Genomic DNA, 21511 nt, shown 5'->3' on the forward strand with positions numbered 1-21511 from the left:
TGGGACAACCTGATTACCTCGTATCTCCCCCGGCGCTTAGAACAGTGCTCGGCACATAGTAAGCGCTTAACACACGCCAACCTTATCATTATTATTAATCCCATTTTGCAGATGAGGTAGCCGAGGCACAGTGACTTGTCCGAGGTCACACAGCAGACAAGTGGTGGAGCCAGGATTAGAACCCAGATCCTTCTGATTCCCAGGCCCGTGCTCGATTCGCTAGCCACACTTCTTCCCTCGTTGCGGAACGTGCGGAGGAATAGGTTTCGTTTTTTTATGAGCCATTAAGCGGTGTCTTCTGAAAGTGCTGGGAAACGGGAGGCTAAAATGTCCTTCGGCCGAGTCGATCGTTGGTATTCACGGAGTGCTTACTGTGTGCTCTGGACTGTGAGCCCGTTGTTGGGTAGGGACCGTCTCTATCTGTTGCCGAATTATACTTTCCAATTGCTCAGTCCAGTGTCCTGCACACGGTGAGCGCTCAAGAAATACGATTGAATGAGTGAATGAATACGATCGAGTGAATGAGCTTGGCATCGCTTGACATCAGTCCTTCCTGTCAGTTCTCTGTCCCGAAGGCTCGGAGCGAGACCTGTGCGTCGTTGCCGACGGGCAACCCCACCGTCGTCGCCGCCCGGGGCGACAGCTCGCCTTCCCCCCGAGCCAACCGAGGCCTGACGTCTCACCCGCTCAAAACCGGCGGGTCCCGCCCCCGACAGACCTGCCTCGGGAGCAGTGTATTTTTGGAGGCTCTGTGAGGAGGACTTCCTCAGACCCCGACCGGCATCCCCTTTCTGGCCATTTTGGGGAATATCAACTCTTTATGAGTGATTTTCCACTCTGCGCAAAGTTATTTTTCAATTATCTGCCATTCCAAAATCTTTTTCCATCTCAAGTGAATGTTATCCAGCCCTATTGTTTCACCAAAGTTGAATTTTGTTCCGGCAAGGTTTTCTTCTTGGCTGCATCTTCTCTCCTCTTGGAAAAAAAACAGTGAAAGCGCATAATAGATTATACACGTATATATGCTCGCGAGAAAATGTTCCTCTTGCACGGGTGTGGCTCACAGATTGACGGATTCCTTCGAACCTACTCGAGACGCAAGTTTGGGCATCCTGAAATGGACACACCCGGGTTTGGGCTCAGGCTGGCACAGAGAGGAGGGGAGATTTTGGAAGGGGAGCAGGCGGAGGGAGGTCAGAGGAGGCTTGGAGTGGAAGACGGAGGCCGACAGAGGGTAGGAGCGGGACACGGACGCGAGCCGCTCGGCTCTCCGGTGTCTCCGTCGGCTCCCGAACCCCCGCTGTGGAACACGGGATGAATTCCGTGGGTCCTTGGGCCGTGCCGCCCTCCACCTCCCCGGCAGTCCGACGGGTCCGGCAGCGGTGGGGGCCTCGTGGGCAGAAACCAGAGCTTACCTCTCCCTTCCCCTGGACTTCCACAGCCCCGTTGTCCAGGGAGACGGAGATGCGGCAAAACGAGGAAGGGCGACGGGGCCGTACCATCTCCCCGTGACCCGTCCGTCCCTCCGCTGACCGCCCGCTGGGAATGATAATAATAATTGTAATGATAATAATGATGATGATAATAATTGTACTATAATCCCGCCTCTGCCACTTGTCAGCCGGGTGACTGTGGGCAAGTCACTTCACTTCTCTGGGCCTCAGTTCCCTCATCTGTAAAATGGGGAGGGAACTGTGAGCCTCACGTGGGACAACCTGATGACCCTGTATCTACCCAGCGCTTAGAACAGTGCTCTGCACATAGTCAGCGCTTAACAAATACCAACGTTATCATCCCAGCTCTGCCCCTTGTCAGCTGTGTGACTGTGGGCAAGTCACTTCACTTCTCTGGGCCTCCGTGACCTCATCTGTAAAATGGGGATGAAGACTGTGATCCCCACGTGGGACAACCTGATGACCCTGTATCTACCCAGCGCTTAGAACAGTGCTCTGCACATAGTAAGCGCTTAACAAACACCAACATTATTATTACAGTAAGCACTTAACAAATACCGTCATTATTTTTATTATTCTGGGGCGCACACAGAGGTTTCTGACGAGCGGGACTGACTTGGGGAAGCAGCGTGGCTCAGTGGAAAGAGCCTGGGCTTTGGAGTCAGAGGTCATGAGTTCAACTCCCAGCTCTGCCACTTGTCAGCTGTGTGACCGTGGGCGAGTCACTTCACTTCTCTGTGCCTCAGTTCCCTCATCTGTAAAATGGGGATTAAGATTGTGAGCCTCACGTGGGACAACCTGATTACCCTGTATCTCCCCCAGCGCTTAGAACAGTGCTCGGCACATAGTAAGCGCTTAACAAATACCAACATTATTATTATTATTAGGACCGCAGCGACCACGGTGTGTTGCCAAAGTCCTGCCGAAGCGCCACGGCCTGGCAGTCGGGCAATTTGATGACGACTGTGGTCTCGCCCCCGCCCTCGCCCCCACCGTGTCAGCCTATCTTTTGGGATTCCCACTCATGGAACACCCTATAGCGAGTCCAGACATTCCCCCTGACGCCACCTCCCCCGCTGTCCCTTACTTCTGACTGTCCCCATCCCCTCCTCGGCGAGGAGTGAGTTGGACCCTGGGGAGGAATAAGGAAAGTTGTTTATCCAGCCTTATTACTCAGTGAGAAGCAGCGTGGCTCAGTGGAAAGAGCCCGGGCTTGGGAGTCAGAGGTCGTGGGTTCTAATCCCGGCTCTGCCACTTGGCAGCTGTGTGACTTTGGGCCAGTCACTTTACTTCTCTGTGCCTCTGTTACCTCATCTGTAAAATGGGGATTAGAATTGCGAGCCCCACGTGGGACCCCCTGATCACCTTGTATCCCCCAGCGCTTAGAACAGTGCTCTGCACATAGTAAGCGCTTAACAAATACCACCATTATTAATGACCAATTCCCAAGTAGCGGGGAGGAATTAGTTTGGCTGACTGAAAGAACTGGGAGGGATGGCCCATCCCTAGCCGGGTGGGCCGGAGCCCACAAAGGTAACCAGCATCCGATACTCCCCAGCGTCTTGGGAGAGACAGCATCTCGGGCTGAGTGGTCTTTCGCTCTCACCCGTTAATGGCCTTGCACGAGGTCTGATGAATGTTTTGGTTTTTAGAACTTGCCTCCGTCCCAGTTTGTTCGGATAGCGGCCTTTCTCCTGCGATCATTTAGCTTGCACTATTTCTAATCAGGTTGAATTGTTCGAAGCTCAACACTGTCCAGTCGTTAGCGCTAAAAAGGCGCTTCCCCACCCGAGCGGGGCCCAGGTGGTGGAATAAATAATTGGGATCGGGGCTAATTCAGATAATGAAAGTTCAGATGATTAAAAGTAATTGAGCTTGACTATCTCGCGCAGGCACGCATCCAATCCCTTCCAATCTCCCAGACTTTTCTTGGAATCCAAACTAGTTTTGGTTTGGATTACGGGGCTCTGGGCTGACCCAGGATCGGGCGATCCCCTTTTTACGGTAATGGGCTGAATTTCCGTGCCGTGAAAATTCCAGCCACGGACTGCATTTTTCAATCAGTAACGGCGTCTTCAGAGGGGAGGAGGGTAAGTAGAATTTTGGATCTTTGGGGTTGGCATTTGCTTCAAGAAGGAAACTTGTTCATTGGGGGTGGAGTGTCGTGGAGTTGGAATTTTGAGAGGTCGAACTTGGAGGAGCAGGGAGGGAAAGCCCGGAGAAAGAGGAGAAGAGAAGAGGGAAAGTCAGGAGGACAGAGAGGAAAGGGGAAGGCAAAATGTTCTCACTCGGGCTGCCCAAGAATCGCTTCGCTGGGTCATTTTTCAGACAGATCCGACCATGGCTTGAGGCTGCTGGAAGTAGTCGATGACACACTCCCACCCCAGGTTTGAAAGAGGCAGCACTTTTCGCGCCCCGCAGGTGCCCGCGCTGCAGCGGCTCTGGACCGCTGACCTCCAACCCCAGCCTCGGTGGATCCCTGAGGCAGCCGGGGCGAGGCGATCCCTCTTCTCTCTTCTTTCTTCCTCTTCTCTCCGTCTTCTTCCCCTCCGTCTTCCTTCCCCTTCCTCCCCTCCTCCCACCTTCCGTGGCCGGGTTCCCAGGCAGGGTGAGCGACGGCGTCAGGGTGCCCGACGAGAGCGGGTGTCAGCAAGGAAAAGGGGAGGCAGCACAAGGGCAACGGCAGAGGGGATGGGCGTTGTGGCAGCCGGAAGCGTTTGGCAGAACCTCGGCCCCCGTCCAGAGCGGCGCGGGCGGAGCGGGGTCCTGCGGGGGGACCGCGATGGCTCTGGAGTCACGGGAGGTGGGTCGGGTGGGTTCCTCCCCGCCCACGACCGGGGAAGGGCTCCCCGGGAGTGGGGAGAACAGCTCTCCACACGATGCCATCACGTCAAGAGAAGCAGCGTGGCTCAGCGGGAGGAGCCCGGCCTTGGGAGTCAGAAGTCATGGGTTGGAATTCCGGCTCTGCCGCCTGTCCGCTGGTTGACTGTGGGCAAGTCACTTCGCTTCTCTGTGCCTCAGTTGCCTCATCCGGAAAATGGGGATTAAGACTGTGAGCCTCACGTGAGACGATCTGATGACCCTGTATCTACCCCAGCGCTTAGAACAGTGCTCTGCACATAGTAAGCCCTTAACAAATGCCAGCGTTATCATTATTATCTCGTGGTCGCTGTTGAGGAGAAAGCTGAGGAAGGGTAAGATGCCCAGGTAGTGCGGAGGTGAGGGAAATAGCTTTCAGTGGAGGAAATTGGAGATTTCCTTGTCAGCATTTGTGGATATTCTTATTACCCTATTTATTTTGTTAACGAGGTGTACATCTTCTTGATTCTGTTTATCGTCATTATGTTGTCTCGTTTTTGTCCGTCTGTCTCCCCCGATTAGACTGTGAGCCCGTCACTGGGCAGAGATGGTCTCTATCTGTTGCCGAATTGTACCCTCCAAGTGCTTAGTACAGTGCTCCGCACGTAGTAAGCGCTCAGTAAATACTATTGAATGAATGAATGAGCTTTCTGGAGCAGCCTCATGTGGATTCCCTGTTACCATCGTAATTGCGGAGCGGGGGCCTCGGGGAGAGGATTCCGGACGCCTCTGTTCCAGGGAGACCTCGATCTCCTCTGTTACCTCCATCTCATCTCTCTCGCCGCCGGCCTCTTGCCCTCGTCCTGCCTCTGGCCTGGAAGGCCCTCCCTCCTCGTATCTGACAGACAATGACTCTCCCCGCCCGCAAAGCCTTATCGAAGGCCCACCTCCTCCAAGAGGCCTTCCCTGACTGCGCCCTCCTTTCCCCTTCTCCCACTCCCTTCTGTGTCACCCTGACTTGCTCGCTTTATTTATCCCCCCCCTCCCGGCCCCACGGCCTCTGTGTACCTATCGGTAATTTATTCGTTTATATTAATGTGTGTCTCCCCTCTTCAGTGGGCAGGGAATGTGTCTGTTATATTCTTATAGCGTACTCTCCCAAGTACTCCGTACAGCGTTCTGCCCACACTGAGTGCTCCGTACATCGACTGACTCACTTAATATGTGCAGAGCTCGGAAGAGCACAGTACAACAGAGTTGAAAGACAGGGAAGCAGCGTGGCTCAGTGGAAAGGGCCCGGGCTTGGGAGTCAGAGGTCGTGGGTTCCAGTCCCGGCTCTGCCACTTGGCAGCTGTGTGACCGTGAGTCGCTTCACTTCTCTGTGCCTCAGTGACCTCATCTGGAAAATGGGGATTAAGGCTGTGAGCCTCACGGGGGACAACCTGATTGCCCTGTATCTCCCCCAGCGCTTAGAACAATGCTGTGCACATAGTAAGCGCTTAACAAATACCAGCATTATTATTATTATTATTATTACGTATTCTGCCCGCAGCAAGCTTACAGTCTGGAGGGAGCCTTTGCTTCACTTCTGCCGTCTGTAAATAATTGTAGTCTCATCCCCCCCAGGAAGACTGCAAGCTCCTCCAGGGCGGGGAAGATGTCTCGTGCTTCTTTTGAACTTTTTCAAGCGCGTAGTGTAGCGCGTTGCACTTAGGAGACGCTGGGAAATGCCACTGGTCGAATGCTTAAAGTGACGAGGGGCAAGGATCAGTTTCGCTCCAAACCTCGGCCCTCTTGTGCCAACCGTGGGAGGGGCGAGGGGTGGGCTTCATCGTCAGGGCGTGCGCCCTTAAATCTCTAGGAATGAACCACCCCCTATCAAGCTTCCATTCTCACCGAATTTCTGGCTGTTTGGAGAACTAGTTGCCTGCTGCTAGTAATAGTATAGTCCTGCCAGTTGAATGACTGCTTCTGTACATATTTTTATGGCCATATGCGTTCATTCATTCATTCAACAGTATTTCTTGAGCGCTTACTCTGTGCAGGGCACTGTACTGAGCGCTTGGGATGAACAAATCGGCATCAGATAGAAACAGTCCCTGCCCTTTGACGGGCTCACGGTCTAATCGGGGGAGACGGGCAGACGAGAACGATGGCAATAAATAGAGTCAGGGGGAAGAACATCTCATTAAAACAATGGCAGATAAATAGAATGAGGGCGATGACATCTCATTAAACAAAATAAATAGGGTGATGAAGATACAGACGGTCGAGCGGACGAGTACAGTGCCGAGGGGGTGGGACGGGAGAGGGGGAGGAGGAGAGGGAAAGGAGGGAGAAGAGGGTTTAGCTGCGGAGAGGTGAAGGGGGGGGGTAGAGGGAGCAGAGGGAAAAAGGGGGAGCTCAGTCTGGGAAGGCCTCTTGGAGGAGGTGAGCTTTAAATAGGGATTTGAAGAGGGGAAGAGAATTAGATCGTCGGAGGTGAGGAGGGAGGGCGTTCCGGGAGGACGCGGCCCGGGGGTCGACGGCGGGATGGGCGAGACCGAGGGACGGTGAGGAGGTGGGCGGCGGAGGCGCGGAGCGTGCGCCTTGAAGGGAGAGATCCTGTCTTCCGGCTGTATCGTACCCTCCCAAGTACCGCACAGAAGTTAGCACTGCAGCCTGTGGGCGCTCAATAAACGTTACGACGGTTACGGCCGCTAAACCGTCAATTACTATTACTGCTCCTGTGCATCTCTAGAAACCATTTTGGATCTGGATCCCAGGACCCTCCTTCCAAAAAAAAAAAAAAATCTACCTCACTCGTGAGCGTTTCTCATCTCGGACGATGCCACGGTATCGTGTTGAATTATCGTGTCACAGCCTAAATCTGCGTTTTCTAACTCCTCGTTTTTGTCCAAGAGACTTCTGTCGGGTTGTCTTCCTGGAGCTGATTTGGAGTTCAGTATTAAACGTGTTTCTTCATTTTCCATTCCGAACCTCAAACTGGTTTTGGAGAATTGAATGCAGCGAGGAGGGAAGATTTTTTTCCTGGAGCAGTAAAAAAAGTTTTGATTCAGGCCATTAGAAATGAATCCTAATCTGAACTCTGGCATTTCACGGAAATCACGATGAATTTTCAGTGGCTAGTAGAGGGTGCGGGTGAAACCGATCATTGGAAGAGCACGTTGGCGAGCCAGGATGTCTGGGTTGCTGGCGGGGTGTGTGGTTGGGAGTCTCAGGGGGCGGGGGAGAGAAGGAGATGGAGAATCACGGGCGTCCGTCAAGGAAAGCTTTCCGGAGGTTGCACCATGAGCTCCCCTCTGCTGGTTCGGATGGGGGTCTTGTCCCGGACCCCCCCCCCCCCCCCGGCCCGGGAAGCGGTGATCCCGTAGACACACGAAGCCCGCTTCCCTGCCTGGCTCTCAAAGTTTGCCATTCTCCTTCAGAGGAAGAAGAGGCTCCGGAGAGTGCGGTCGCAGAGTACCGGCGGGAAAAGAAGAAGTATGAGACGCTCAGGAAGCAGCAGCCAAAGAAAGGGTCTTCCCGGGAGGAACAGGTAAGCAAAGTATTCATCGGAAACAACACGGCCTAGGGGATGGAGCGTGGGCCTGGGGGTCCGAAGGACCTGGGTTCTAGTCCCGCTTGTCTGCTGTGTGACCTTGGGCGAGACACTTCACTTCTGTGCCTCAGTTCCCTCATCTGGGGATTCTCTGGGCTCACTGGGAGCCCCAGGTGGGACCGGGACCGTGTCCAACCCCATCAGCTTATATCTACCCCGGCGCTTAGAAGAGTGCCTGACACATAGTAAGCGCTTCACAGATGCCATTATCGTTATTATCATTCCAATCATCCGAGGGCAGCGCCTCATCAGGGTTGCCCTGCGTCCCGCTGGTCTTCCCCCAGGCAACCGCTGAGGCCTCTTTTCCAACCAAAGGGGTTCGCGTCCAAGGGGCGGGGATGAGCTTGGAAGCTCTCGCGACGGACCAGACCCCAGAGTCCCGCCCGTGCGAGTCGGCAAACGGCAGCGGGCTGGAGGTCTGCACGCCCGGGTCCAGACACTTCCCCCCGGGCCCCTTCCTCCTCCTCCGTCTCCCCCTCCCCTCCCCATCAATTCTGGCACTCAACGGGGCAGCCGGGCCAAACCACAGATTGTCAAACCCGGACGGACGGATCACCTTTGTCTGGTCGGGCCGCAGAGCGAGGGGAAGGAATCTTGGAGCGGACGAGGGAGGGCTCTGCTCCGAGCGTGCCGCCTCGCCAGACGTGGCTGAAAATCGTTTTCACGTGTGGCGGAAGGCGGACTTGAACCTCGTCTGGGCCACAGGTGAGCGCTGGTGGGCAAAGCCAGAAGGCTGGCCCCAGGCCAGTCGGAGGAGAGACGATGATTTAGACCAGAGAAAGACAGGGAGATACAAAAGCAATTTGTCGTGGCTGGATTGATTGATTGATCGAGCCACTTGTGTTTTCACAAGGAGCAGCCTGGCCTAATGGAAGAGGCATGGGCCTCGGAGGCGGGGGATCGGGGTTCTGATCCAGGCTCCACCACTTGCCTGCCCCGTGACCTCGGGCTAGTCACTTCGCTTCCCTGTGCTTCAGTTTCCTTGTCTGTACAATGGGTATTAAATACCTCTTCTCCCTCCCCCCCCAGACCGCGAGCCCCACGGGGGACAGGGAGTGCGCCTGACCTGCTTTTCTACCCCAGCTCCCCAGTATGGTGTTTGGCACATAGTAAGCGCTTAACGAAAACCACAGTTATCATCATCGTCATTGTTATTGACGATAATATTACTCTTACACTTTTGGAAGAATGATTATGAGACTCCGCGGACCCTTACCCCATCTCCCCACCACTGCCAAGTAGGACTGTGTAATTCAAAGCAGACTTGCTGAGCTTGGCCCCCGGAGGCTAATCCTGGCTGGCTGGCGAGGGGGATATAGCCGCAGAAAAATCAGTCGATCATCAGTGGTATTTCTTAAGCACCTACTCTGTGCAGAGCACTGTACTAAGCGCTTGGTTAGATGGTTTTTCATGGCCCGCAGGGACTCATGGATTGCGCCACGACCAGACAGGCGGATCCTCGGTAGCCGCAGTGGTCGGCGCCGGCCACTTGAGCCGTCTAGTTCTCGGGATCGGACCATTCACCTGCAAGTCTCTCGCGTGTTATACTCTAGACCGTAAGTCCGCTGTCGTCCCTTGGTTTCGGAAAAGCAGGGCGCTAAGCAACGGGGTAGATTCCGGATGATCAGATCAGACCCGATCCTTATCCCTCATGGAGCTCAGAAGCTGAAGAGGAGGGAGGCTCATTATGGGAAGGAAACACGTCTGCCAATTCTGTCGTTTTGTACTCTCCCAAGAGCTTAGTACAGTGCCCTGCATACAGTAAGTGCTCAATAAATACAGTTGATTGGTTAATTACGGTATTTGTTAAGCACTTACTATGTGCCGGGCACCGTCCTAAGCGTTGGGTGGCAGACAGATTCGTTTGGACAGTCCTTTGCCCCATGTGGGGCTCACGGATTCAGTCCCCATTTCGCCGATGAGGTAACTGAGGCCCAGAAAAATGAAGGGACTCGCCCAAAGTCACACAGCAGACAAGTGATGGAGTCAGGATTAGAACCCGTGACCTTCGAATTCCCAGGCCTGGGCTCTATCCCCTACACCATCTCCATTTCCCAGAGGAGGAAACTGAAGGACAGAGGGGTGAAGAGACTAGAACCCGGGTCTCCTGTCTCCTTGACCAAGCACCTCCTGTCCCTGCCGTCTCTCCACTCCACCTCCATCGCTTCCCCGCGGATCAGTTGAAATCCAAGGCCCTCTTCTCGAGGTGTCCCGAGACTCTCCGAATCATCTCTCCTCTCTGAGGGGGCCGCTCTCCTGCGGTCGTGAAGCGGCCCCCGCCGCTGGGGTACCGGCCCCCCCCCCCCGCCCCCGTTCATCGCAGTTAGACCGGAGTGGACCAAAGGCACCCGTCCGTTTAAGAAACGGGACTTCAATTGTGCCAATTAATCCAATCAGGAACTGCATAACGAACGGCACTAATTGCCATTCGGGAGAAGGCTTACATCCATGCTTAGCTGTGAGATGATCAAAGAGGGACTCCCGGAGGAGCCAAGTAAAGGAAATTGTAATTACAGACAGCTCCCGCGCGTTGGATGCAGTTTATGGTAATGAAGCGGTGCACTGGGTCTGATTAGCTGTGGGTCTCCGTGTCCTGGAGAATCCGTCGTGATCGGCTTGATCCTTCAGGCCTGCGATGTGCAGCCGGACCCCGGGGGAAGGCTCCCCCCCGGCCCGGCTTCCCAGCTGCTCACACTGCAGGCCCGGGGACTCCCAAGTGCTCAGTCCAGTGCTCAGTGAGCGCTCGGTAAATACGATTGCTTGATTGATTGACTGACTGGCGAAGAAAGCCCCGTTGACAGGGCTCTTCTGCTCCTTCCGAGCGGCTTCCAACAGCCTCACGGGAATCCTGGGTCGGCGACTGCGGGGCCGGGCTACGTACGGCGAGTTGTACGGGAAGCAACACGGACTAGTGGAAAGGACGGGGCCCTGGGGGTCAGAGGAGCTGGATTCTAATCCCGGCTCCGCCACTCGTCTGCTGTGTGACCGTGGGCAGGTCACTTCGCTTCTCTGGACCTCATTTCCCTCTCTGCACAATGGGGAATCAATACCTGTCTTGCCTTCCATTTAGACTGTGAGCCCCTATGTGGGATCAGATTATCTTGTTTCTCCCCCAGTGTTTAGTACAGTGTTTGGCATAGAGTAAACACTTTGAGAAGCAGCGTGGCTCAGTGGAAAGAGCACGGGCTTGGGCTCTCATCCCGGCTCTGCCACTCGTCTGTTGTGTGACCTTGGGCAAGTCACTTAACTTCTCTGTGCCTCAGTTACCTCGTCTGTCAAATGGGGATTAAAACTGCGAGCCCCACGTGGGACAACCCGATCACCTTGTATCCCCCAGCGCTTCGAACGGCGCCTTGCACATAGTAAGCGCTTAACAAATACCCCAATTGATTTTTATTCATTTATTTATTATCATTAGTTTCTGGTTTGCCCGTGAGCGCCAGGCAGCCTGCCCGTCTTCCCCCCTCTGGGCTGCTCTTTTGGCCGAGGTCCCCTTCCTCCTCCAGGGTGTCCCAGGAATGGCCGATTCTGGCTAAATAGGAGAGACTCCCCAAGACCGAGGAGGCGTTCCCTGGTCACCGCAGTCCCCTCCCTCGGTGCTACGAGATCCCTGCTTGGAAACCTCGCCGCTCCCCGAGGGCCGTGCCGTCCGGTGAGCTGTTCCGCCTCAGCGGATGGAGTCTCCCTCGGGAACTGCGGGAGTAAGGATAACCGGGATGGGATTTTATCAAGCCCTTATTCTGGGCCCTGCACCACGCTAAGCATGGCGGTAGATAAAAAAGATCAGACCCGGCCCCTTCCTCCCTCGGAGCTTCGCAAGTGCTTAGTACAGCGGTTGAGCTCACAGTAAGTGCTCAATTAATACCACGGCTTGATTGATAGATAAAGTGCCAAGCATTGTCCTCGGTGCTGGGGCAGGTACGGGATAATCGGATAATCAGTCCCTGTCTCACAGTCAAAGAGTCAGGGAGAGCGGTTGTTTAATTCCCATTTTACAAGTCCAACAGTCGAAGAGAGCTCTCGGAGTCGAAGAGATCATCATCAGCGGTATTTATTGAGCCCTTACTGTGTGCAGAACACTGTACTAAGCGCCGGAGAGAGTGCGGTATAACGGAGTTGGGTTCCCTGCCCACGAGCTTAAATCTAGAGGACGGAGTCTCCTGCAAATGCTCCTTCCAACCAAGTCGGTGTCTTAGGTCATTTCGCATTCTCATTTGGTTAAGACAACGCAGGTAGGGGCTGGCCACCGGTGCAGCTTTGCATCATATCTGGCTGAGCCAGGCACCTCAGGAAGAAGCCTCAGCTGTCCTGCTGACGACGGTCCGGGGGCCCCTGGGGAGCCCGGCAGGTGCGGGCAGACCGAGGCCCGGTTGGAAGATCCTCTGCGTGTTCTCCTTCCCCGTCGACACCAGCAGTACCAGCTCGCGCGCGGACTCGCGCATCGCTCCGCCGGAGACCGAACCCTGTCTTGATTTCTGCCATTTCAGACCTTGGCCATGCTGAACCAATTCAGATCGAAACTCACCCAAGCCATCGCGGACACGCCGGAGTGCGAAGTGTCGGACGCCGAAGTGGACGACGACGAAGGATGGTGAGGTTTTGTCCCCCGATGTTAAGGAATGAACTTAAGAGGAACTTGGGGAAATGGGCTCCGTCTTAACACGGGTTCCGATTCGACAGGCCCTGGCTTCTCATTTCATCTCTTCAGCATCGCTTTTGTCATAGTAATGACATTTAGAAATTACCGTGTGACCTGTGTGTAGTTTATTTTAATTTCTGTTTCCCTCTGTAAGCACTAAGCTCCTTGTGGTTAGGAGCATGTCTACCAACTCTGTTTTTTTGGTTTGGGGTTTGGTTTTTTTTTTTTAATGGTATTTAATAATAATAATGTTGGTATTTGTTAAGCTCTTACTATACCCGGAGCACCGTTCTAAGTGCTGGGGGAGATAACGGGCTCATCAGGTGAGGGTCACAGTTTTAATCCCCATTTTACAGATGAGGTCACTGAGGCCCAGAGAAGTGAAGTGACTTGCTCACAGTCACACAACTAAGTGGCAGAACCCGCATGTGGGGAAACTCCTTCCGAGACAGGCCCTGCCCTTCACCTGGGGGCAGGGGCCTCTGGGACAAAACACACTTGCCTGATAGTCTCTTCTAATCAGCCCCATGTTCATTGGCTCAGCCTCGCTGGGACTCAGTTTCCTCATCTGTAAAATTGGGGTGAGCACTCTGCCTGTGCTCAGGCTCATGTTTGGGCTCCTAATGACCAGGTGCCCACCCCCCACCCCTTTCCCCCCAACTCAGAGGTCAGTGTGGCTACTGGGAGTCAGAAGGACCTGGTTTGTTGGGGTTTTTTATGGTATTTGTTATGTGCCTACTATGTGCTGAGCACTCTTCCAAGCGCTGGGTTCTAAACCTGGCTCCGCCACATGTCCACTGCGTGACCTTGGGCAAACTCACTTCACTTCTGTGCCTCAGTTACCTCATCTGTAAAATGGGGAAGAGAGTATGAGCTTCAAGTGGGACAGGACCCCACTTACATTCCTCCAGCGCTTAGAACAGTGCTTGGCATATTGTAAGCACTTAACCACTACCATAACTATTATTATTATTATCTGCTTTTTCTGGGGTGGTGGCGTGGTCCTCGCCACTGAACGAAGCAGACCGCAGATCGAGCAGGCCCCCCAGGCAAGGAAACGCTCCGGTACGGCTCCTGCCCTGGGTTGAGAAGATGAGCTTCTCAGCCCCCCTCTTCAGAGAAGCAGCGTAGCTCAGTGGAAAGAGCCCGGGCTTGGGAGCCGGAGGTCATGGGTTCTAATCCCAGCTCCGCCTCTTGTCAGCTGGGTGACTTTTGGCAAAGTCACTAAACTCCTCTGTGCCTCAGTTACCTCATCTGGAAAATGGGGATTAAAGCTGTGAGCCCCACGTGGGACAACCTGATTACCTTGTATCCCCCTCAGCGCTTAGAACGGTGCTTTGCACAGAGTAAGCGCTTAACAGATACCGTCACCATCATCAGCTGCTTCATCCGTTTGGAACCGTCCTCCGGCGTTTTCGAACCACTCTTGTCACAGCTCCCTTCTTCCCAGTCGGATGCAGCATCTGACGTTGCCAAAGCGTATCGGGCCAGCGACCGTAAGGTGGAAAAACAAAAACCGCTGGGGACGGTTCCGGTCTTGGGCTCGTTAGCCGTTCACAACTAGGAATAGATCTAATTTCCTTGCAGGCCGCTGTGAGTCTACGGACAACCTACAGTTCTGCCACTTAAATGCCCCCGGGGATGACGGAGAGCGTAATTAAGGCAGAGTATTCACATTTCCTCATTAAAGTAGCCGGGCTTTGTCCTCCAAAGAAGTCGCGTATCGTAAAAATGACCATGCTGAAGTCTGAGCAGTAGCCCAAAGTCAGTATCTTCATTTTTAGAGACTTATCTTAAGTGAGGTTAGACTCGGAAGCAGTAATCAAGGACGCTCACAGGACTTAGAGAAGGAAAATTCCCTTTGGACCGATAGTAGTATTTATCGAATGCAATGAACTGTAGTAAGTTCTTGGGAAGAGTGAAACCAAGAATTGGCATCATACTCCCTGCCCACGAGTCGCTTACATTCAAATGTAACGAACAGCGTGGCCTAGTGAGAAGAGCATTGGCCTAGGAGTCCGAGAATGTGGGTCCTAATCCAGGTTCTGCCAATTGTTTGCTGGGTGACCTGGGGTATGTCTCTTAACTTCTCTGTGCCTCAGCTTCCTCAACTGTAAAATGGAATTAAATACCTGTTCTCCCTCCTACTTAGACTGTGCGCCCCATGTGGGACAGGGACTGTGTCTGGCGTAATTAACTTGTCCCTTCACAAGCGCACAGAACAGTGTTTGACACGTACTCTTAATTTTTTTTGAAATGGAGGAGCTGTAAAGTCTTAGAAAATGTAAAGACGTCTGTTCTTTGTCATCTCGAGAAGCAGCGCGGCTCAGTGGAAAGAGCCCGGCCCCGAGTGGGTTCGAATCCCGGCTCTGCCACTTGTCAGCTGTGTGACTGTGGGCAAGTCACTTCACTTCTCTGGGCCTCAGTTACCTCATCTGTAAAAGGGGGACTAAGACTGTGAGCCTCATGTGGGACAACCTCATTACCCTGTATCTCCCCCAGCGCTTAGAACAGTGCCCTGCACATGGTAAGCGCTTAACAAATACCAACATTATCATCTCGGTCGTCGTTTCAGCAAGACCCTCTTCCTGGCGTTGCCTCTGTGTGTTCTATTCTCCGCAGTTCTGAAAATATTCGGAGATGGGGCTGCCAATCAGCCCTTCTGGATACGAGATTGGCATTTTGCCGGCTTCGCTCCCGCACCTTAACTAGCTTTCAAACTCCGTGGCTCTGGCTCCCGTGTAGGAGGGGAGTCTGGAGTAAAGCCCGGGAGCCCCCATCCTCCCCGACCCCCCCAAACACACACGCCTGACCTGAGCCATTCACGCCACCAGCAGAGCATGCTGCCCATCACCGGAATGCAGAGAAGTCCTGAGGAGAGTTCCCCTTCCTAAGGATTTTATGGGGTGTTGAGTGAATCCCCATCCCCGCATCAAGCACTCACCCCCCACCCAAGTCAGGTCCAGGCTGGGCAGCCAGGGGAACAGTCCGCTCAGCAGATTCTCAGTGCTGATGGTTCCCCTCCGGAACTGGCAGCGCCACGTCTCATCGACACTCACCCCGGAGTGCTTTGAAGAACCCGCATCTGGGGAAACTCCTTCCGAGACAGGCCCGGCCCTTCACCTGGGGGGCGGGGGCCTCTGGGACAAAACACACTTGCCTAATAGTCTCCTCTAATCAGGAACAGCCCGACTCCATATAGTAGTGTAGTACCTCTTACCCCGGCCCCGGGCCTTTGAAAAGCACCCGGATTTAATCCCCCGGGAGCGGAGGAGTCGTGGGAGGTCAGGCAGGAGGGCGGGCGCTTTGACGGATTTATCTACCTTGGGGGCCTCTCTTCGTCTGTTTACCTAGAGAATGGAAATGTCAACTGGCGAGGGACCGCCGGCGAGCCGCTCTGGAAGTCTTCGCCCTGACGCCTCTCCCGTTGCGTCTCTGATCCCGCAGTGATCCGTCTCCACGGTCTACGGGGTCCCTCTTCACCTCGGCCATTTTTTCCAGATTACGGTGGTTGCCGTGAGAGTTCAAGAGGTGGGAGGGGGCGCGTTGGACACGCCAAGGGGTAACGTGAAAGAAAAGAGGTTTGGCCCCTGAATGTAAGCCTCCTCCCCGATCAGAAGCTATTGAGGGCCTGGTGTGGCCTTTCTCCCGTTGACTGTTTTTACCTGTAGAGCAGCAGCTCTCCTGTTAACGGAGGGGCTGAAGCCTGCCCGGACTCATTACCCACTATACTTCGACCTCGTCAGAGATCGAAAAGGACCAAATCACTGGTTGTTATTGACCCCCCCTGGAGTGGACTGCTTTCATCTTAGGAGCAGAGAGGAGAATGTGTCCCCCTTGACCTTTCAGGAGGTTAAGGGCCTCCCATTTGTGCTTGAAGCGGCCCCAGTGTAGCGGACGCCGTTTCTTTTTCCTTTCTGTCGGGCGCCCCGAAAACGGGAGAGGTGATTAGCTGAGGGCAGGGTACGGAGTTGCAATCACCAGGGTGGGGGCAGATAAGTGAAGGAGGGGAGTTTTGCAGAAAGCATCCTGACAGCCCCAAGCTGCTGTCTGATACTTCTCCACCCCTTCTCCAGCTGTGGTCTCTGGAACCAACATTTTTGAGGAGTCTTGTCATCGTGTAGCCCTTCCCCTCCGCCCACTGTTTCTCCACTTCTCCTCCTGTCTTCCCCTCCTCCCTTGTCCCCCCTCATTCCTTCTTCCAGTGCTCATCTTCCCCTCCCCTGACTTCTCCATCACACCTCCTCCCCCGGCCGTCCAACCCCCTCTCCATCCCACCAACTGCCCCCCTTCCCCCCAGCCGGCGCCCCCCGTTCATTCGTTCAGTCGTGTCTATTGGGCACTTACCGTGTGCAGACCCCTGTCCTAAGCACTTGGGAGAATGGAGTACAACAATAGCCAAACACATTCCCTGCCCTCATGTCCATCTCCACCCGTATCCAGTTTCACAGCCAGCCTTTTCATTCATTCAACAGTATTTATTGAGCGCTTGCTATGTGCGGAGCACTGTACTAAGTCTTGGACCTACAGGGGACAGTTCTGAGACATTGTCTGTGGAGGAAAAAAGGCCCCAGTGCAGTCTTCACCCCAATATCCTTCCTGTTGCCCCCTCCACCGTGGTGTGTGCTCAAAAGATTCTCAGTAGTTTCAGAGAGAGGGAAAGAGGAGGGTCAGGGTTCACCAAATATTGGCTCCGTTCACTGGTCAGATAGAGTCATCGCTGGGAAATAGTGTGGCCTAGTGGCGAGAGCACGGGCCTAGGAGTCAGAGGGTCTGAGTTCTAATCCCACCACTTGCATGCTGTGTGATCTTGGGCAAGTCATTTACCTCTCTGTGCCTCAGTTCTCTCATCTGCAGAATGGGAATTCTGTTCTCTCTCCTACTTAGACTGCGAGCCCCATGTGGGACCTGATTATCTTGCGTCTACCCCAGTGCTTAGGATAGTGCTTGGCACAATTATTATTACCATGATTATCATTATAATCATCATCTTCATCACTGTCAGGTGGTCCTTGCCACCACTTGTATGTGCTGGCCTTGGGTGACTACTGACCTTTATGATGATGATGATAATGGCATTTATTAAGCACTTACTATGTGCAAAGCACTGTTCTAAGCACGGGGGGGCGGGGGGGATACAAGGTGATCAGGTTGTCCCGCGTGGTGCTCACACTCTTAATCCCCATTTTCCAGATGAGGTAACTGGGGCACAGAGAAGTTAAGTGACTTGCCCTAAGTCACACAGCTGACGAGCGGAGGAGCCGGGATTAGAACCCATGACCTCTGACTCCCAAGCCCGTGCCCTTTCCACTGAGCCACGCTGCTTTATCAGCAGTCTGCCTCGTGCGGTTTGCCCGAGACCCATTGCCTGGTGGTCAGTCCTCCGTCGCTGCTCTCCGACGGGTGGATGAGCACGTTGGCGTTGGTGACGGGGTAAGGCGACGCAGGCCTTGCACTACTGCTCTACCTTTTGTTGAATTTGACCAGGATCAGTGATCCCGTGGCGGGAAGTGGTAGGAAGGTCGGGCTCCTTGAGCCATCCCAAAGCATTTCGGGACGAACCCGTTCCTTCAAAAGCATCCATTCGTTTGCTCGAAGGAGAGCTCACCGGTTGCAGATTTCAAGTCTGTTTTTAGCAAAATCAAGTCAGGCGGTCTGTTCTCTCCTGCTCTTCTTGCTGTAAACCTGAGTTAGAGTCCGACAGAAAACTGAAGCCCAGCCTCCTAAATCTCTGGCGAACAGTGAGCCGACAGTGATTTATCGCCACAGGCACACGAACCCCTCCACGTTTGCTCACTAAGAGCGCTTGAGTGATTTCTCGTAACTGGCAAGGACGAAGGAGCAGAAGATGTAAACAAAACTCAAACCGAGAGCACGTCAAACCGAGAGCCGTGGTAGCTTAGGCTTGGCTAGATTGTTTCTGTTCTCCTCTCTGAGCACTCACCCACAGCCCTGAAATGAGACGGGGGGGAAACCGAGGGTAAAAAAAAAAAAAACAAATGAGATTAGGGACCTAAGTCTTAGTTGCCTGTTTACTTTAAGCCATCCGTGGTAAATGTGAATTCTGTTTACTTCTGGCCCTCCTCAAAACTTGTGTGTGTGTGTTTCTACACACAGGCACCTATATAGGCATATTTGATGTTTCTGTGTCGGTTTCCCTATTAAAATGCGTCAGTCAATGGTAGTCGTTGAGTACTTACCGTGTGCAGAAGAGTGTACTGAGTGCTTGGGAGGGTACAATATAGTAGGGATGGTAGACGGTATCCCCCCCCCCCACGAGGAGGTTACCGAGCTCCCTTTGGGCTGGGAACACGTCTGATGCTTCTGTCGCACTCTCCCAAGTGCCTAGCACAGTGGACCGCACTCAGTAGGCGCCCAGTAAATGCCACGACTTTCACCGCCACCACACTGCCGCTCGAGAGCAGCGTGTTTGATCCTTGGGCCCGTCATCTTCATCGTAGAAATGGAAATGCAAATCAGTCACTCCAGGAACTTGTGGTCGCCTAGGCCATTCCCTGGAAAGAGATTTGCCTGCCGCTGGGGCCTGGAGGGCCTGGAAATTCCCAGCCTCAGGAACCCTTCCTTCCTCCCTTCCCCCCACCACCTCTCTCTCCTCCCCCCCCCCCCCCGCCGGCCTTCCGCCAGCGCCTCCGAGATTCCTTGTGATGTGACGCCTGTCACCGGAATGCTCCGTCGCCCCTCCTCCGCCTGGAACACTTCCTTACTCCTTAACGTTTTCACGGAAGAAGACTTTTTTCCTCACATCAAGCTCTTTTCGGGCACTAGCTCTTCGGTCAGAGTCCCCAGAAGGGAGCACTCACCAAGGGTAGAAATCTTTATTTCAGAATGCCAAACTCCACGGTTCTCAGATTGAAATCTTGTCAAGCTCCTGGTGATCAGGACTTTTGTAAGGCGAACAGTAGGAGAAAATCCACTTGCTTCTCCTTCTTGGGTTTCTCTTTCCAGATGCCACTGTGGGTTTTCCTTTGGGTTTGGTTTACCTTCGACTTCCTTTCCAAATCCTTGTTTGTTTGTTCAAGCATTTCGAGGTTCTGTTTTCATTTTCCTCCTCTCTGCCTTCTGGACTCTCCGTCCGCTCCCCCCTCCCCGCCCCCCAGTTCCTCGAGTCTTCTCTTTGTTTTAATCGACATTTCAGTCATCCTCTCTGAATCGGGTGTTTTGGTTTCCTAGTCCCGTTCTTGTTTCTCTTCACCTTTCTTGCCCGGTTTATTTTTCTGCCCTGACCTCCCCTTTCTCATCTGTTTCCCCTCTTCCTATGCCACCTTGGTCTCTGCCAGCAGTGAAGAGCGTGCCAGTGAGTTCATTCTTCCAGAACCTTTGTTTCTTTGCACCAGGGAGGAAAATGACTTTGATCTTTGGTCTCGCTCCGTGAGTCCCTACACTTGAGCTCCTGCTATCCCCACTGCCCGCCGTACGGTGAGGGAAGGGAGAATCACACACGTTTTCTTGGGTGTTGGGCGTTTGAATTTCTAGCAGCAGTCGTGACGTTTAGCAAGCCACCCGCTAGGTCAACGTGCTGCTGTCCTGAGTGCGTGTGAGAGTAATGCAGCTGACCGGGCGCTGACCGGGGGCCGAAGGGCTGTCGAGGAGAGCTTAGGAGAGGAGTCACGGGGTTGTGGTGGAGTGATTTTTGAGCACTGTGACTGTGGTCCCGGGGAGTGGGAAGGGAGTGCGTCCAGAGAGGCCCCCGGCTGTGAAACTCTTCTCCCGTCCCGAGAGCCGGACCCTTGCGTGGGCAGCCCCCCTTCGGCCAATGTGCGATCACGAAGCTGGGAATGCAGGCCCGGAGGGGCTGCTATGTCTCTAGAAGGAAAAGATGGGATCCCGAAAGTCCTCTCGGAGCCGTCAGGCACGCATTGAACGGGAGAGCTGTTTTTCGTCTCTGCCTGCACTCTCCTTCAAAGGAGCTGACCTCTTTTGATTTTTCAGAGGCCAAAACGCGCCTTACACACACACACCACGCACACACGCCCTCCACCCCCAATCTGGGCAGTTGAAAACTATGCTCCCTGCTAGTGCGGAATGAGCTGTCAGATACCGGTGATAAGCTCAAGCCGCTCAGTAGGACTTCTTAGGGAACTAGACCTCTCCGAGATGAAAATCAGCAGCTGTCAGCACAGTGGCTGCAGACAAATGATCTAGACAGCCCACGGCTTCGCAGAAAGCCCCGGGGCATTTCGGCCTAAGTAAAGAAAGTCTGTTCTGGGGGTGTGCTGCTGCAGACGGAATTCCTTGGGGACCTCGCCGACGGTGGGCCCGCGTCAGTCTTCCGCTAACGGTTTGACTCCAGCTGGTGGGGAACAAGTGCTACATTTTCAAAGCGTTAAGCCTAGGAGAGAAGTGAGGGGAAGGGATACGCTCTGCTCTGCCATAGGCGCCCCTCTCGGGTCCCGTTCTCTCCCCCAACCCCCAGTCCTTCGGGCTGGGGCCCTGAGAGGTTTGACGTGGAACCAACTCACCACCTCATTTGCCCATTCGGCCGAGCTGGCCCTGGGCAGGGGTAGGTGAGGATTCCGTGGGTCAGTGTCAAACTTGAGAGAAGTCCAGGGTGCGGGATCCAGTTCCGTGGAGACAGTGCAAGGCCGGAACCTTCGGGACGAACGTCAGGCATGAGCCCGACTCGGTCCAAGGATCTCGGAGGCCGAAGGGAAAGGTCGCACGGACCACGATGAATATTTCAGGCTCGGAGCAAAATGCAGAGAAGAATACCTAGAGATCCAGGGGACCGTCCGAATAGATCAGGAGTATTGAGTCAGGAAAACCAAAAGCTGAAACAGGTTAAATGGGCACCTCTAAAATCCTGAAGGATGTAAACGGACTTCTACAAGTTCCACGAGTTCCTCAACACCAAGAGGGCAGGGCCCGCTCCCCAACAACCCGCTGAAAGGTAACAAAGCCAACAGTAATGAATGGAAGTAGTTGCCCTCTGGAGTTCTCCAGTCAAAAAGTTAATATTAAAAAAAAAAACCAAAACCCAAAGACATTTTAAGTCACTTC

General features: G+C 53.9%; 1 protein-coding gene across 1 annotated transcript in view; it reads left to right on the plus strand.

The window, feature by feature from the left end:
- Positions 1 to 21511, plus strand: part of CWC27 (CWC27 spliceosome associated cyclophilin) — a 152424-nt gene that overhangs the window by 126124 nt on the left and 4789 nt on the right. Inside the window, exons 12-13 of the mRNA XM_029059282.2 lie at positions 7682 to 7791; positions 12342 to 12445. Coding sequence (XP_028915115.1) covers positions 7682 to 7791; positions 12342 to 12445 — 214 coding nt within the window. The remainder of the gene's footprint in view (positions 1 to 7681; positions 7792 to 12341; positions 12446 to 21511) is intronic.

This window comes from Ornithorhynchus anatinus, chromosome 1 (genome assembly GCF_004115215.2).
Source record: "Ornithorhynchus anatinus isolate Pmale09 chromosome 1, mOrnAna1.pri.v4, whole genome shotgun sequence".
Taxonomy (NCBI): Eukaryota; Metazoa; Chordata; class Mammalia; order Monotremata; family Ornithorhynchidae; genus Ornithorhynchus; species Ornithorhynchus anatinus.